A 17206-nucleotide genomic window follows, 5' to 3' on the forward strand; every position below is an offset into this window, starting at 1 on the left:
ACAGCCACAGCAACCCCCCTCCCCCTGGCCTGGGGGGCAGAGCTGCCCCTGCACGTCACCATCAGCTGGGCTGGGTCTGAGGCAAAGGAGCCCCCTCTGCCGCTCTACCGGATGTCAGAGGTGCTGGTGGACGGTCGTCTCCTCCGCACCACAGAGGGAAATAAACATTGTGGCCTACGGTTCGAGCTGGTCTCATGGCGATGACTGTCCTTTTCATCTCAGGGGTTTTGAAGGCTTGTCCCATATTTATCAGAAGACCTGGGTCCCATTGTCACAGAATGGAGGCATCCCTGGGAGCAGGGGTCTGTGAGGTGTGATCCTGGCACTTTGGTCTGTTCCCCCTCGAGCCCAAACAAGCAGGCATTCATAACCCCATTTTATAGCCAAGGACACGGGAGCTTGAGGAGATCAAATCAGGTGCCCAAAGCCGCTGAGTTCATAAGAGGCAATGCTGGGATTTGAACTCAGTTCCAGCCAACATCAGAGTCCATGTCTCACCACATGGCTCCCCAGGTCCAAACCGAAGTGCTTTCCACCAACCCCTTCTCCTCCTTCCTCCTGATTCCTCATCTCAAAGACTGAGATGGGGCTGCGTTTCTCAACAGCCCACGTCTTCATCTAACAAACTCCTGCTCCTCCTTCAAAACCCTATTTTAATGCTGCCCCTTGTGTGAGGTCTTCCCAAAGGCAGGTGGCGGGCTAGTGCCATTCAGCCATCTGCCCACTTGAAGGAAGCTCTGGTCCCCAGGTCGTGTGGGTACAGAGTGACAGTGGGATTCCATACAGCTCCGGCTCTCAGAAGCAGTAGACGAGATTGAAGGACTTGGATCCAAGAGTTTTGCCCAATTAAACTTTGTGAGTGTGAAAATGGAGCATGTTCCACTCCCTCCCAGCTTCAAAGGTCTGTTTTGACCCTGGCAAGCCCTTCCACGAGGGCTTCTTTTTCTCCTGTTGATGGAGTCTGTTTCCTCTCCTCCTGCTCACTCTGCCAAAACCTCTCTCTCCAGGGCTGCTGTCATTGACCTCAATGTCACCAAGATCAATGGGCTTTTAAAAAGCCTTGTATGAACACTAACAGCTCCATCTACCCTCAAGTTCACCGGCCCTGGACTCCTCGGTGCCCTCCACACTCTTCAGCAGGTCCTTATGGAGCGTCCGCTGGGTGTCCGGGCTGTGGGGACGCTGGGCATGAGCCAAAGTCCTTGCTCTCGTGGAGCTTCTGTTGGCCATCTGTCACCACTCCAGCAGCTCCCAAATCGGCCTCCCACCCGAACTTCTGTGAGCCAGCTTCAGCGCCTGCTCTCCTGTCCCACGGAAAAGGAGCTTTCAGCCTCTGTTCCAACTCAAACCACTCTCCCTCCTATGTTCCCTGTGTCTGTCGGTGACCAAGGTGCCCAAGGGCCGTTCTAGGTCCTCCCAGCACCTTTGGACCACCGTGTTATGACCTCAGCCTGCTGACCTAGCCTATGTCCCCAGCTGTTAGCTGGACCAGGCCATCTCAAGGCTAGGTAACAGCCAGGGGGGATTATCTCAGGACCAGAAGCCATAGTGTTACTGCTCTGCCACCTGAGGCTCTCCTTTGCCCCAAGGCTAAAGTCCAGATGTGCCGCAGTGCTTACAAAGCCATGTATTTGTAACAGAGACAGAGACAGAGCCCGCATACCTCTCTTCTCTCGCCTTCCCATCCTCCTGTACTTGACCCTGAGCCACGCTGAGCCTGGGGAATCCTTCTCCGTGGAGTGCAGTCCCCTGCCTGCCCTCCCTTCTCCAGCCTGTCCCACTGAACTCCCAGCTGCCTTCAGATCTCAGCGTAGATGCCACTTCCTCCAGGAAGCCCTCCCTATCCTCACCCTTCCCCTGTCTAGTGAGGTGACCTCTGCTGGGCTGTTCCCATACCCCCAGTCCAGGGTCCTGCCCCCTCTCCACCGCAGTTGCCTGACTCCCTGACATCTTTCCCGCTGGACTCTCTCAGTCTCCTGTTGAGTCTCCTCCTGAGGTAACAAAGGACTACAGACTTAGTGTTTTCAACAACACGTTTATCACCTTGCCGTGCTGGGGGTCGGAAGTCTTAAAATCAGGGTATTGACAGGACCGCATTCCCGGGGGTAGCTGTTTTCTTGCTTTTCCAGCCTAAGGGACAGTGGCATCCATTGGCTTGTGACCCTGTTCTCCCTCCTCCAAGCCAGCAACCCCGCCCCTTCCGGTCACTGTCACTGACTCGGCTCCCTCTGCCTCCCTCAGGGAGGGACCCTGTGATCACACGGGGGCCACCGGGTAGGCCAGGATAATCTCACCCTTCCCAGGATGCTTCACTGAATTGCATCTGCCCAGTCTTTCGACTGTGGAGGGCGACAAGACCCAGGTTCCAGGGCTAAGACCGTGCACGTCGCTGGGGACCATTATTCCTCCTGTCAGCATCTGAGCTTCTCAGCACCATGCCGGTGTCTCCTCCACTCCCAGACCTCCACACAGTCCTGTGCTTGGCCCATCCTAAGTGCTCAGGAAAGCATCTGTGAATGAGGGAGTCCGTTCATGAACAAGGGTGCAGGGTCCATGTGTGCGTGCGTGTGCGTGTGCGTGTGCGTGTTAGATGCTTACGGGACTGAGTGGCAGGCAAAGCAGAAGCTTCTAACCCAGTGAAAAACCACGACTTTTAGAAAAATGTTTATCCCACCATTCAGGAACTGAAGGTGTGGGGGGTGAATAGGGCAGAGCACCTGCTGACAGGTGCGCACGCCGCGGGAGGTCACCGGGCACGGGCCCGCCTGGAGACCGCGGTGGGCGGGTGTGCTGCCCGGACCAGCGGGCCTTCCAGAACTGCCGATGGCCCGGCCCCACCACCCTCAGAAAGGCCCGGCAGGCCCGAGAGAAGGTGAGTGACCTTGCAGTGGGCGTGACAACGAGGTGAACGGAGGGCAGGCTGCGCTCCACACGGCTGTGTGTGCGACCCGGGGCAGGGATGACGACGGGGCGTGAGGGACCCCTCGTGAGGGCGCGGTGACGAGCACACTTACACACGGCACCAGACATAGGCCAGGCACCGCTGTAAGCAATTTAATATTCTAACTCATGGAACCCTCTGGCAAATCCCCCCAAGAAGTAAAGTTACCCCCACTTTGTGGAAGGGAAAACTGAGGCCGAGAGGTCAAATAATGCACCGTAGGTCTCACAGCTACAAAGTGGTGATATCAAGGTTGGAACTCGGGCCCCCTGGGCCCGGTGTCAGCCCCGAAGCGCTCGGCTGTGCTCACCCAAGGGGATGTTGGCAGGCGGCCATCGGGAGCGGCCGCTGGACTCTGCCTCCCAGCCCTGCCCCGGCATGGCGCCATGGAAGGAGAAGCCAAATGGGATAGGACCCTGGGCGGGAGACCCCAGAGCTGCGTCCTCGGGGTCTGTGTGCCCTGAGAGTGCGGTGGCATACTCGGGGGCAGAGCGGGGACGGGTGTCCGGGCCCCACCCAATTGGCTGATAGAGTTGGTGGGCCTGGATCCCAAGTCCCACAGAACAGCCGTAACCAGAGGCTCCTGAGACCATCAGAGACGCTTGGACACTGACCCGATATTTGAAGCCTGGGAGGTAGCAGAAGCTGGGCGGAAGTTTCTGGGCCACACAGGGGTAGTTATGCAGAAACACAGTGCACCCTCCCGAGCATCAGGGCACCTCCGGCCGGGTGGGGGGGTGGGCACCAAAACTCCTTGCGCTTTGTTTAGTTGTGACAGATGATCATAGTCTTTTTTTTTTTTTTTTAAGATTTTATTTATTTGACAGAAAGAGAAAGCACAAGCAGAGGGAGAGGGAGAAGCAGGCCCCCTGCTGAGCAGGGAGCCCCACTCCAGGCTCCAGCCCAGGACCTTGGAAGCCGAAGGCAGCAACTTAACTGACTGAGCCACCCAGGCATCCCTGATCATAGTCTTTTTTTAAAGGGTCCTTATCTTTTAGAAATAAATACGAGGATGTTTACAAACCGTGGGATGCTGGGGTATGGCTCCCCGCTATGGGGGGGTGGGAGCTGACCCGCAGGTCCCCTGTACGCCCTTGACCCCTGCAGCCGGGGATGTATGTGGCTGTTCACTGGGCCATTCTACTTTTAGAAATGTCTGGAAAGATCCAAAGTTAGAAAGATTTTTTAAAAGGCGCAACCCAGGACTCTGTGAAGGATTTGCCGTCATCTTCACACCCTCCGTCCCGCACTGGAAACAGACGCAGTTGTCAACAGATACGGTTTGTGGAAGGAAATTTCTAGCTGTAAAGAGAGTGCAGAGTTCCACCTGCCTGGGCTTGGGGGGTGGGGAAGATGCCGGCTGCTGGGTGGGGCCAGGAGGGAAAAGATCCAAAGTCTAACGTTAAAGGATGTTCTGATCTTCTGGTGCCCTGTCCGTGGGTTGAGGTCGATCGGGGGAGCAGAGCATGGCCGGAAGCCCCGAGGGGAAGTCCCAGGGCCAGGTGAGTGGCTCCCCCACACCAGGAACAAGGAGGGGAATGTCTTTGGTCAGATTCGGTCATAGCAGAGCCCGAGATGAGGATCTTGGGCAACTGGTTCATGAGGGGGTGCTCCGGAAAGAAGCGTGAAAAGCAGGACAGGGCAGGTGAAGCAAGCCAAGGATGGAGGTGGTTTCCGTCAACTGCTAGCTTCAGCCTGATCCCACTGTCCGTCGGTGCTCAGGAGCACATGCTTGGTCCCTCTTGAAGCCAGGGGGCTACCCTTTCAGACCCCATGCCAGTTGGTCATTGACTGCAGGCTGGAGAGGAGGGGCTGTAACTAAGCCTCCCCCCCCCAGGAGGAGCAATCCTTAGCACCAAGGATTGCAGTGGCCGGCAATGGGCGCCCCCCACCCCCAGGGAATGGGAAGTGGGGGCACCAAGAGCATCTACCCCAGCGAGGAACTCCCCACTTAGAGGCCTCCTGCTGCCAGCTGGGAGGGGTCACAGCGATGTCCATCCCAATCCCAGAATCTCACATGCACACGCTTAGGAGGAAGCAGAGTCCCAAAGAGGGGAAAGGAATTGCCCAGGACCACTCAGGGCCAGTACTAGAGTCCAACCCTCCTGACTCCACCCTAGAGCAAGGCCTCTGTTTCCTGCTGGCCCCGGGGGGTGGGGGGAGGACCTTCCCCTGTTTTCTAACTGGCAGCCACTAAAACCCACTCCTCTAGGGATGGCCCCCACCCTCCCACTGGCCCCTTGTCACATGGTGTGACTCAGTAGCTCTCAATTCTGGCCTGTCTCTGCTTGATACACATGCACACACACACAGGCATGCACACCCATACACACATGTATACACACATGCACACTGGTGTGTGCACGAATACATGCATACACACAGACGTGCATGCATATACACACAGGTACACACATACACATACTCACACACACACCCTGAAAAGCTGCCCTGTCCTCTAGGCCTCTCCAGCACAGACTGATCAGGGCCTCAGGTTTTCCGTCTGCTCGACCACAACCTCCCATTGCCAGATCTCACTCGCTGCTGCTTGGGTCCCTGGAGTGTTCAGCCCAGACTCCAGGGATGAATCTCAGACCACCCAGTGCACTTGGTACACTCAGTCCTCTCCCGCCATTGCTACACCTTTCCCCCTTCCCCAGGAGCCCGCAGCTGTCGAACCCCTTCCCCCATGACCACACTTGAGGGCGATGAGGACAGGATGGGTCAGGTCTTTTTTTTTTTTTAATTTATTAGAGAGAGAATGGGAGAGAGAGAGAGAGCACGAGCCAGGGGAGGGACAGAGAAGCAGACTCCCCACTGAGCAGGGAGGGACCCCAATGTGGGGCTTGATCCCAAGACTCCAGGATCATGACCTGAGCTGAAGGCAGGTGCTTAACCCACTGAGCCACCCAGGTGCCCAGGACGGGTCAAGTCTTAAAAGAGAAATGGATGAGGACCAAAGGGAGCCTGGGTGGCGGGATCCCAGGCATGGGGCTCACTGATGTTCGCTGAGCATTTGCTGCCCGCCAGGCCCTGCACTCTGCGGACATTATTCCATTTGATCCTTGTAACACTCACCCTCTCTCCTGCGCCCAGAAGAGGCACAGGCTCCCCACCCCCCAGGGGACAAGGAGAGAATGAGATATCGTTAACCTGCCCAAGGTCCAGGCTCCCGGGCACACAGCCAGAATCTGAGCCAGCCTTGCCCATAGCCCGAGCTCACAATGTGATCCCCTCTGCCGGGAGCCAGAGGGGGCTCCCCAGCTCCGTCCCTGCTGGCCCTGCCTTCCGGGAGCTGAAGGACCAAAGGGAAGCTGAGCCCTGGCTGTGTCCCCTGGGGATGTCAGGGCGGCTAGGCCTGCGGGTCCTGAGCTGGCTGAGGGGCGGGGGAGAGGCCAAGGCTAAGACTGGAGGGTCCGCTGACCTCCGCCCCACACAGCCCTGCGTGGGGTTGAGGAGGAACGGAGGGCGGTCGGGGGCAACAGGGCGTAAGTCTTCCAAGGCCTTGGAGTTCATGCCTCCCTCCGGAGGTGGGAAGCTCTGGGCAGACCGGCCGCCCCTCTGGTTCTCTGAGTCTCTCCCTTCACACCCCTCCTTTCTGGTGGCCTGCCCAGGACACAGTTGCTTAACGTTGGACATGGCCCCTGAGACCACAGTCCAATCCTTACCCCCACTGCGATCTGCACAGGAGAAAACCAGTGCGAGGTCAAAACACCCCCAGAACCAGAAGTTTGTTAGTTGAAGGCCACTTTGCCCCAAAGTGTTTTCCACAGAACAACTGTAGAATCAATGGCCTTGGAGAAAAAAGCTTCCACGGCCAGTTAAGTTTGGGAGATGCCTTAAGATTAAAATAAAGTACTCCAGGGGCACCTGGGTGGCTCAGTGGGTTAAGCCTCTGTCTTCGGCTCAGGTCATGATCTCAGGGTCCTGGGATCGAGCCCTGCATCGGGCTCTCTGCTCAGCAGGGAACCTGCTTCCCCCCTCTCTTTCTGCCTGCCTCTCTGCCTACTTGTGATCTCTCTCTCTCTCTGTCTGTCAAATAAATAAATAAAATCTTTAAAAATAAAATAAAATAGAGTACCCTCTGTAGGAATTCTCAGGAACCTGACCTTGCTAAAGAAGGGGGAAGCCGGAATGCAGGGTTTCCCAAACTTGCTTGACCAAAGAACCCTTCTGCTGCAGATCTGCTGGGGCCAGTGTTCCATGGAACACACTTTGAGAAAGCTTACTCCACATTCTTGAATATGGCTCTAGAGCAGATATTTGAACCCTTCCCCTGTCCCATTCTGGAAAGTGAAATCCCCGGTGCGAGGCACACCTCCCGTGGCCGAGTGCTCACTACCTCCCTGGACAACTTATTCTATCCAAGACCCCTCTGCTAACAAGTCTTTCTTCTTTTGTGCTTCCCGGGGGCCAGGGGGTGGGGGGGTACGTGGTCCAGGCTCAGGTCCATGCTCTGTCCTCCCAGGGACACCAGAGAAGTCTATTTGTGGCTGGTGACTACTTGGCCAGGCTCTGCCTCCAGCTGCATCCGTCAGTCCAGCCGGCTGTGTCAGAGGGGCCCTGAAGTGTTGGGAATTAAGAGGACAGACTTCCAAGCACAGCCGAGTCAGGTCACAGAAGAGAGAGTCATGCATCCATGTGCGTCTGCGCTCAGCTGCTGGAGTCCCCCTTCCTCCCCACCAAGTCGGGACTGTCACTACAGACCAGTGGAGACGCTTATCAGAGGGCCCAGCAGCCTGGCTGACCACACACAGTCCCAAATCCCAGCCCCTTTCTGGCTGTGTGACTTCGGCCAAGGCCCTGGACCTCCCTGAGCCTCTACTTCCTCTTCCATAGAATGGAGCCAATTCCCAGGGACTGAGGGAGGCCAGCCTAGCACAGAACCAGTGCTCTCCAGCCATGAGGCCCCATTGGGCCCTTTGGCCCTTGGACTCTGCCCCTTCCTTTCCTCCGTGTCTGGGATTTAACTGTCCAGGCTGCCTGTCCCTCCCAAGCTTCCAAAGCTCTTTCCCACGCTACTGTCCCCACCTCCATGCAGAAAAACTGCAAAATGGGGGTATTCAAATGGGACCCCCTGAATTCATACAGTTGGAATTAGAAGTGAGGGGAATGTACCCCCTTTTTTACCAGAAAGAGTAAGAACGGCCACTCCCTTTGCTCATGAACCCCATCCCCATGGAGAACTGTCTCCTACCTCGATTTGCATGAACCGGCTCCTCCCAAGCCCATCCCACCTTGGTTCTCCTAGGAAAAGTCCACTTTTCTCGCTAGGTCACCGGGCAGTCCCCAGGCCCTCTGTGCCTCAGCTCACTATTTCTTACACTTACACTCAGCTCAGTGGAGCTGAGGGCCAGGCCCCTCAGCAAGTGGGACTTTCAGTCCCCAGCGAAGTTTTCCCGCAAGCTCTTTCTCACGCCTGTTAAAACTCCCAGAACATTTCCTTTCACTCACGGAGGCAGCAGTGCCTGGAGGGCGGAAGCCCACACTCTGAAGCAGGTCTGCCAGGTTTGAGTCCCAGCCCAGACATTTCCTGGCTGGGTGACCTTGGGCAAGTAGCTTAACCTCTCCGGGCCTCATTTTTGCAAAATGGAAGCAAGCACAGTATTTACCTCAGACGTTTGGGAGGAGGAGAACATGAGATAATGCAAGTAAAATGCTGGTCCCACTGCCAAGAACAGAGAGAGAATGTGTATAAACGTTGACTCATTGGTAAATATGGACTTCCTGAGTCAATGCCGGCTCGTAGTAGGTCCTCCACAGAAGTTGCCCAAACCTGGGAGGCACCATCATCGCCAGTTAGGGGGTGTTCTGTCTTGCAATGGCTGGGAAGTTTGACCCTTTTTTCTATGCCAGATGGAACAATGTCCCCCCAGTACCACAGAGGCCTCGAGGGGCCCAGAAGCCAGGTTATTTTAGGTCAAATCCAGTTCAGGGGTTACTGGACAAGGCAGCCTGTTCTGGGAGGCCCTGGCTCAGAGAGCAGAGGTGACGGTCACTGAGTCTCACCCAGGCTTGAGCCCCGGGAACGGGATGGGTTCTGACCCAGCCTCTCTCCTTCGCCTGCAGCCAATGTCCTCGGTCCCCACCCTGACAGCAGAAGAAGCGTCTGGAGCCCCTGAAGTGATTCCCAGGCCGGAAGTGGGGGAGCTCCCGCCATGGCAGGCCCAGGGTCCCACCCAGCCTGGCCAGATGAGCCCGCCCGGCTTCCCGCTGCCCGCCTGGTACCAGCAGCAGACCAGGAAGAGAAACAGCCTTCTCAAGCTGCTGGGCGTGAGTGCCCACTCCCTGGGACCCCTGTGGGGGTCGTGAGTGCCCATTTCCTGGCACCCTGGTGAGGGTAAACAGGGAGAAGGGATGGGGAGCCCTGAGGGGAGAGAGAAGCCTCCAGGTGCCCTACTTAATACTCCAGCTAGAACTGAAAAAGCCTTGAGGGCTGGCAGGGGCTGTCTACACCCGCACCAGCACTGGCACGGTGTGGCTCAGAGGAAGGCCTCAACAGAAGCCCCTCCCCTTCTCACCTCTTCCCTCCCCCACACTGTCCCCACCTGCCCGAGGGCCCCCCTCCCCTGCGGACCACGGGGGTGGAGGGTACAATCACTCCATTCCCATGATTCCTATCGCCTTTCCAAGGAGTCAGCCCTTCCCTGCAGACCCACCAGGGTCCCTCGGAAGGGGCGAAACGGCCCCGACCGGCCAGCTGGCGTCGGGCACTGGGGCCCAGTCCCCCAACGGTGGCGTCCCGGCCCCTTCTCACCCCCAGGCCTTACACATTGTCCTTGCTCTGCTGCACTTGCTCTTCGGGAGCTGCCTGGTCTCCAAGGTCAAGGGTCTTCACCTGGTGGTGCTGAAGTCGTGGTATCCATTCTGGGGGGCTGCCTCTGTGAGTCGGTGCCCAAACGTGGGCGGGATGTGGGGGTCAGCAGGCAGGCCCAGGGGACCCTGGCTTTTGCGGCCAGCTGCTGGTGGGTCAGAAGGAGCGACTAGGAGGGAAGCCCCTTTCTCCAGTCCCCTGCCTCTGCTTCTGTGTCCTCAGTCCTTCCCAGGAGACCCCTTCAGACTTGCATCCCAGCCCCCAATCCAGCAGGTGCCTCCAGCAGATGGAGGGCGAGCATGGGGGTAGAGGGGGGCAGCCAGGCTGCCTGCAGCTCCAGCAACCTGTCCCTGGTGCCTGAGGCTCTGTCAGGCTGAGTCTGCGGGAACATAAGCCTGTGACGGGTGCCTCCTGTCCTCCCAAAGCCATCGTCCAGATGAGGGGAGACCAGAGCACACACTGTTTCCCAAGGGCACCCAAGGCATCCTCCCCAACCCTGGGTCCCCCCCGGAATCCTGCATACACACGGAGTCCCAGCTCCCACGCAGACTTCTTGGGCAGGTGTCCTGACTCCCCCCCCACCTCCCCCAAATGGCCCCAGCTCCGGGTTTTCAGTGCTCAGTCATAGGACTGTCCCCACGTGCAGCATCTGTTCATCCTGTGGTCCCCAGGACTGGCACACAGCAGCCACTCAGCTGATGGTTGAAGGATCATTGCAGAAATACACCAGGGACCTCAGAATGAAGAGATGATACGCTCCAGACTGCAGGAATCGGGGAATGAACAAAGGGTCAGAGTGGAGGAGACAGTTGGCTGATCCAGAGGGATCAGGGGGACAATGGGGGGTGAGGGCGGGGCCAGGAGGGCCAGCGTGGGGCTTTGTGCACCCAGGGAAGACCAGAGGAGCCAGAGCAGGCCTGGGAGGGGCCGTGTGCTGGGCAGGGGATCTCCCTTGTCAGAGGAGTGGTTCTCCACCCCCGGCCAGCCGCTGAGCATCTGGTCTTCTTGGAGAGTAGCCAGAAGAAAGCAAATGTGTGGGTTTCAAGGAACCCCGACCTCTCTTATGACTGTTGCAAATCTGGCCGGCAGTTCCTCATTTCGGGGATCTTGGTGATCATGGCGGCGCTGTTTCGGAAGACTTACCTGGTAAGCTGGAACACTCCCTCCTGTCCCAAGGCGCGATCAGGTTTGGAAAATTCCTCTGTGTGTGCGTGCTGGAGATTCGGCCTGTGATCTCCAGCGGCTGCTAAGCCGTGTGGGCAGCAGGTGTCCGAGCGTCTCTCTAGCTCAGGTGGGCTGGAGTGGCCCGGAGTAGACAACACCACCAGACTGGCCAGACAGATGCTGGCAGTGGAAGGACCATCCCTACTTCATGGTCTCGGACCACCCTCTGCCCCAGAAGGCCTGGCCTGGCCCAGGTTTGGGCCCCTCAGACTGGGCTGGGCTGTGGCTGTCCCTGGCCTTCTCAGGAGGCCTGGACCACAGGCTGGCATTGTGCCATCCACCCAGCGGAGGCAGGAGACACATGGGAAAGATCTGCCCGTCTCTCCCCGGCTGAGCCCCTTTCTGAACCAGAAGCTCCCCCTTCCTCTGCCTGATTGTAGGGAGACCCTACTGCAGAGAGGTCCGCTCTGCTAAAATAAGCTGGAGGTGCCACGTGTTCTCTCTCCCCAATTCAGGGGTTCCCTCTTGGTAACAGGCTCTTGCAATAATGCTTAACCCAAGATGGTGATGAATGGAGGCGTTTCAGGGAGGGCGTGGCGGGTGGGGGAGGAGGCAGAGTGTGCAAGGCCAGCACCCCTTCGGCGCTCCTCCTGCTCTTTCCTGTCGGGAAGGGGATGGCTGAGGGGCCATTTGGGGGTCTGGTCCCTGAGCAGGCAACATATTTGATGCCAGGATGATTAAGACTGGCTCTGAGAAGGAGACGGTGGCGGGAACATCCTTCTTTAGTACCAAGTCTGTGGGTTGGGAGGCAGCCCTTGGGTTCCCCCAGTCCTGTCCCAGAGAAGGTGGAAGCCGCTTGGGCCCCCACAGCCCGGGTGGTCAGCTAGCTCAGAAAGTCATGTTCGCATGACGACCCTCAGGCCCAGGGACAGGCGGAGTCTTTCTGCGATCACAGAGCAAGCACCTGGCAGGCCTAGACACAGGACCCAGGTCTGGGTCCCTAACTTTTGGACAACGGTCGTGACTGTTACTTTTGCCTGTAGAGGAGGCTTTGCCTGATAGCACATGCCATCAGCTGCTTCTGCGTGCTAGCTGGCCTCTTTGTCATCGCCAAAGATCTCTTCCTGGAGGGTCCCTTTGACTTCCCGATCTGGACACCGTACCCCAGCAGCACAGTGAGTATCCGGCCCCAAGGGTCCTCTCCCTCCTGGGAAGGAGCTGCCTTGACTTGGCCTAGCAGAGATTTCTGGCTCTCGGGAAACCTCCCAGAGTCCAGGCACAGGTGCTGGGACCCACAGGCAATCTGTTCCCAACCCCTCCCTCCCTCCTGAGGCACAGGACAAAAAAAGGATGCTGTCTTCTCCTGGTTAGTGTTAGGGAGCTGGGTGAGGCCGTGAGTCACTGAGTCCAGTCCCACTTTGATGGGTAGGGAAACTGAGGACCAGAGAGGAAGAAGGGCCTGCTTGAGGTTGAGTCATAGCAGCCTGGCAGACCGGGCCAAGTCTATTTTGTTACCCCCATTTTAGGAGAGTGAACACTGACATACAGAGAGACTGCATTAGCAGACCAGGACCACACAGCAAGGGTGCAGGGAAGACTCAAAGCCGGGCCTATGACTCCGAGCCTGGGGCCTTCTCAGCACAACCCGGCACCCGTAAAGCAGAAGGCGGAATGGACACTCTGCATGGCGGCTGCGGGTCAGGTTTCTGACCGTGGTGCTGGGCTCCTCCCTACAGCCTCCATCATGCACACACAGGTGTGGGCACACAGGCAGGCCTACACACACACACACACACACATACACACTCACACACACATGCACACGCTCCCCCACAAACGCTCATGTCGTGTGAGATGTGCCCACCACATGGTCCCTAAGCCCAGCTCCTCCCCAGCTATAAACAATGCCCCTTCTCTCTAACCCTCAGTGTCCCCATCTAAGTGGGGCTGACTGAGACGCCCCTAAGGCCACCTGCAGTTCCACCAGAGCTGCTTGGAGATCCTCCAGCCCTCCAACGGTAGGCAAATAGTCACTGTGGAACCAGGGGTGCCAAACAGTGTGGTATAGGGCAGCTGCCCCCCCCCCACCATGGGCACACCTGCAGCTGAGACCCCCACTGCCCCCTGCTGGCTGGGTCTGACCCCTGCTGAGCCCACCTAAGGGGTACAGATACCCAGCGAGGCCCTGCCCTGACTCCCTCTCCCCCTCCCCCTCCAGCTCCACATCCAGAGGCTGGCGCTGGCCCTGCTCTGCTTCACGGTCCTGGAGTTCTTCCTGCTGGGCTCCACGGCTGTCTTCGTGCACCGCCTTAACTGCCGGCCCGCAGAGGTGAGGCCTTCCTGGGGCCATCAGCCGCAGAGAGACGGGTGGGGTACGAGGGAAGGGGAGGCGGCAGGCAGGGGCACAGGAGGAGCGAGTTTGAGTCCCTCCTCCTTTGTCGGGTGGGTGAGCATTTACTCAGTGGGGCCCGGACAGAGGCGGTTCTGCAGGGAAGGCAAGGCCCAAGGGCAGGAAGGGCGATTCAAGGTGGTAACTGCAGGCTACCCAGGAGAGAAGGCCCCAGGTGCTCAGAACAGCAGCCCCTGCTCTCCAGCCAGAGGCCCCGGGAGCTCTCTCAGGAGCCCGGGAAGGATGCCCGCCTCAGTCAGGATGGAAAAAGGGATTCCAGCAGAGGCAAGGTCATGGGCAATGGCTCAGGGACCAGACAGGGGAAGTCAAGAGAGCTGTGGCGGGTTTGGGGGGGGGGGTTGGCTGTGGAGGGAGCAATCGAGGTGTGTCCTAAGGGACCTCGTATTCCAGGGTTACGGGGCACACCTGCTACTGAGCACTTCAGAAAAATAGAACTTAAAACAACCACCACCACCTCCCCCACCCCATAACTTGATTTAGCTTCATTTTCTCAACAGCCTTTCTACATGGGTACTTACTTCCCCATCCTACAGATAAGTAAAATGAGGCGTAGACATGTCCCATCCATTCCCAAGGCTGGTCAGCCCACAAGGAAATCCAGGACTCAGTCCGAGGTGTGCCTAACCCATGGCTAGGCCTGACCGCCCGTGGGGCGGGCAGAATGCCAGGCTGGGGTCCGGTGCGTTTTGGAGCAGACTGGCCTCTCCCCACGCCGGTGACCCTGACCAGACGTGATTTTCTAGGCTCACTTCTATAAATGAGGAAAGTTCCTATTAGAACCTGAACTTGAGAGCACTGTGAAAACACAGGCTCCAAATGCCCCGTGATCCTGTGAGCTTGAATCTCCTATTGGTTTCCATGGGTGCCGTCCGTCCACGGAGATTCCACGGCCCCTGTGGGAGCTGTGGGCCTGAGCTGGTTGTCCCAGTCAGGGCCCTGCTGTCTGGTAGGAAATCTCGTTAAGAGGTCGGAGAGCTGGGAGAGAGAGGCCTTGAGTCCCTGAGGCCAAGCCCTCAGGATGGCTCGGGATGGGGAGACCGAGGCCCCCTCTCTGTTGCAGGAATTAACAAGGACCGTCCCCACTGACTGGCATCTGCCGTGGGCCGGGCACCCCTGGGGGCGGCTGTCGTGGCTTCCCATTGCCGTGGCAACAAATCATCACCAATTTGGCAGCTTAAAAAGACACAGCTGTGAGGTCTTAGGGTTCTGGACGTCAGCAGTTTGAATGGGTCTTGCTGGACCCTGGCCAAGGCCCCGGCCCAGCCCCATTGGGAAGCCAATGGGGGACGTGGGGGGCAGTGCGGCCAAGGTCTTCGTACACTGGTAGCAGGCCCGGAAGAAGGGTCGGCCCACTGGCTCCCAGTGGGGCTCTCCCTGCTCCCTCCTCAGGGACAGGCAGATGGAGAGAGGCCCACAGGGTCCTTCTGAGAGCCCCTCCCTGAGCTCCCGGCTCCCCATCTCCATGGGAACCTTGAGACGGCAAGGGAGCCGGTGGGTCAGTGCTTTGTAAATGGCCACTCACTGTGCGAATGTGAGCAGCTAGGACGGTGGCTCTTTTTTTGCAGGAAGACGACTTGATCCTTGTTCAGGACACACCAGGGAGAATCAGGAAGTATTCCATGGGTCCTCCGCCATCCTATGAGGATGCGACTCGAGGTGGCATGTAAGATGGGCAAACGCAGAGGGATGGATGCCCGGGGGTCCCCCCAACTCTCAGAGTTCACCCCCTGGCCCCTTCTTCCTGCTCAGACATGGACCATTCCTAGGGGGCAGTTGCCCAAAAGGGGCAAATGGTGCCATTGCTAGAATGGTCTGCCCTGTGCTGGTGGCCGAGGTGAGGACAGTCCCCATCCACTCAGGCACAGGAGGGACCCTCCACCCCAGGCCCTGAGACCCCCGTAACACTTCAGCACCTGACTGACTGGCCCAGAGCATGACAAGGTCCTGCCCACCCAGGAACAGACCCCGGGCACCTGTCCACAGCCTCTCCCCTCTCGGTCTGCTTTCTCCAGTCACTGGCAGGACACACACAGGAAGCATGTCCCTGTGGGACTGTGGGGCAAGTCTGGGGGGTCATCTGTGTCCGAATCCCTGGATTCTGGATTGAGTCAAAGGGAAACTGGGACCAGTTCTTCCAGCAAACTCTAAATGCATCTCCCTGCCTCCCTGGGCCTCGGTATCTCCATCTCTACCACGAAGAGGGTGGGTGGCTGAAGCCATCAGGCTCCATCCCCCACTGGAAAGCTCTGAGATAGAAGTCAAGTTCAGGATTCCCATTGTGAACCTGCAGGATCGGTGTCCAAACCAGCGTCCACACCAGCTCCCTCGAGGAAGTCAAGTGATGGAGAGCCGCCTTTCCCTCTTCCGGAATGTAGTGGTCCCAGGACAGTCTGCGGTTTCTGTTATTTGTGGACTGTGCTCCATTCCTCTTGTGTTTCCATAAATGGATTCTTTTTCACAATGTATCATTTTGGAGGGGTACGTTGTATCTGCAATAAACAGGAAGCCAGTAAGTTTCCATAAAAAGAAGCTAAGCACAAAAAAATACTGTAAACACAGTAGAAACAAGACTAACTTGCCACCTGCTCCTGTGATGTCAGCTGCTGGCTCTCCACCTCTCGCTCAGCCGCTGCAGACACCCTGGCACCCTTGAGGTTCCACCGATGCAGCAAGCACACCCCTGCTGCTGAGCCACCCCGTGCCCTTCTACTGCCTGGAGTCTCTTCCCCGGGGCTATGGCAGCGCTCGCTCTGTGACTCTTTGTTGGGCTACTGACTCTGGGCTGAGGCTGGTCCCACCCATCTGTGATGTAGTTCTGCTACTATCTCCATTTCACACAGTCTCAGAGAAGTCAAGCAACCTGCCCCAAGGCACCCAGCTGGTGAGTGGCAGAGCCAGGATTTGGACCTGAGCACTCTGGCTCCAAACGGAAGTGCTGGCCTCCCGACAGCACTGATATGTTTATAGGAGGGGCCCTGCTCTGTGCTGTCCCGGGTCAGATGAGACTTGCCCATCTGAGAGCTAGCACACGGTGTACATGGCAGAGTCAGCCCTCAAAGCTCATGGGCTCTCCATTTTCCCAGACAGACTGTTTACTGTGTGGTAGCCCAGGTTCAAGGCTGTATAGGCTAGCCGTCCTCAACAACCCTATGTGTAGAGATCCCTCCCGATCAAGGGCACTCTGGCTTCATTCCAGGGCTCATTCCCAGGGTTCAACCTTATCTGAATTCTATTGTTACCTCCCTTGTTGTATTTCTGGCTGTCACCTCTGGTTTCGGTCACTGGCTTGTCCATTTCTTTTCTCCGTATTCTGGTTGGCCGGTTTTGCAGGCTGTGGCCAGCTGGCTTTGGAGAAGAATGCAAGGTAGAAGCCGCTGGGCTCAGAGGGAGCCTCAGAGAACTGAGAGCCATGCACATGTTTAAGACAAGGGACATGAAGGAAAGAACTTCAGCTTGGCTGTCAGGAGACCCAGATGCAAATTCCAGCTTGGTTGTCACTTACTCGGTGACCTTGACTCAGCCCCATGCCTCACAGGGTCTCAGCTTTCTCATTTGTAACATAGGACGTTATACTAGAATGGTGGTCTGCTTGAATAATCAACCAATGAAAGGGATAGAACAGTGATTAAACAAGCATCAAGTTTGCACACGTGTTTCCTCTTTCTCCATCCAAACCCCTCATGTGCACACCCATACGTACATGTACATCCGTATAGACGCTTTTTTGTTGAACCATCTGAAAGGAAGTTGCAGGTGGCTGGGGGCTGGACATCGGGGATCGGGGAGGGTATGTGCTATGGTGAGTGCTGTGAATTGTGTAACCCTTATGATTCACAGACTGTACCTCTGGGGCAAATAATACATTATATGTTAATAA

The 17206-nt window shown here is 57.4% G+C and overlaps 1 protein-coding gene across 2 annotated transcripts; it reads left to right on the forward strand.

Annotated features, from left to right (window-relative positions):
* Positions 1-4355: 4355 nt before the first annotated feature.
* Positions 4356-17206, forward strand: MS4A10 (membrane spanning 4-domains A10). 2 transcript variants are annotated; one of them, XM_082682703.1, is made up of 8 exons: positions 4356-4443; positions 9011-9214; positions 9705-9824; positions 10845-10901; positions 11963-12094; positions 13138-13248; positions 14895-14992; positions 15620-17206. In XM_082682703.1, the coding sequence occupies exons 1-8, from the start codon at positions 4408-4410 to the stop codon at positions 15669-15671; spliced, it is 810 nt and encodes a 269-aa protein (XP_082538829.1). In that variant the 5' UTR covers positions 4356-4407; the 3' UTR covers positions 15672-17206. The 2 variants fall into 2 exon arrangements, with proteins under 2 accessions (XP_082538829.1, XP_082538830.1); XM_082682704.1 differs by having other exon boundaries at positions 9705-9799.

This window comes from Mustela nivalis (genome assembly GCF_964662115.1).
Source record: "Mustela nivalis genome assembly, chromosome: 9".
Lineage (NCBI taxonomy): Eukaryota > Metazoa > Chordata > Mammalia > Carnivora > Mustelidae > Mustela > Mustela nivalis.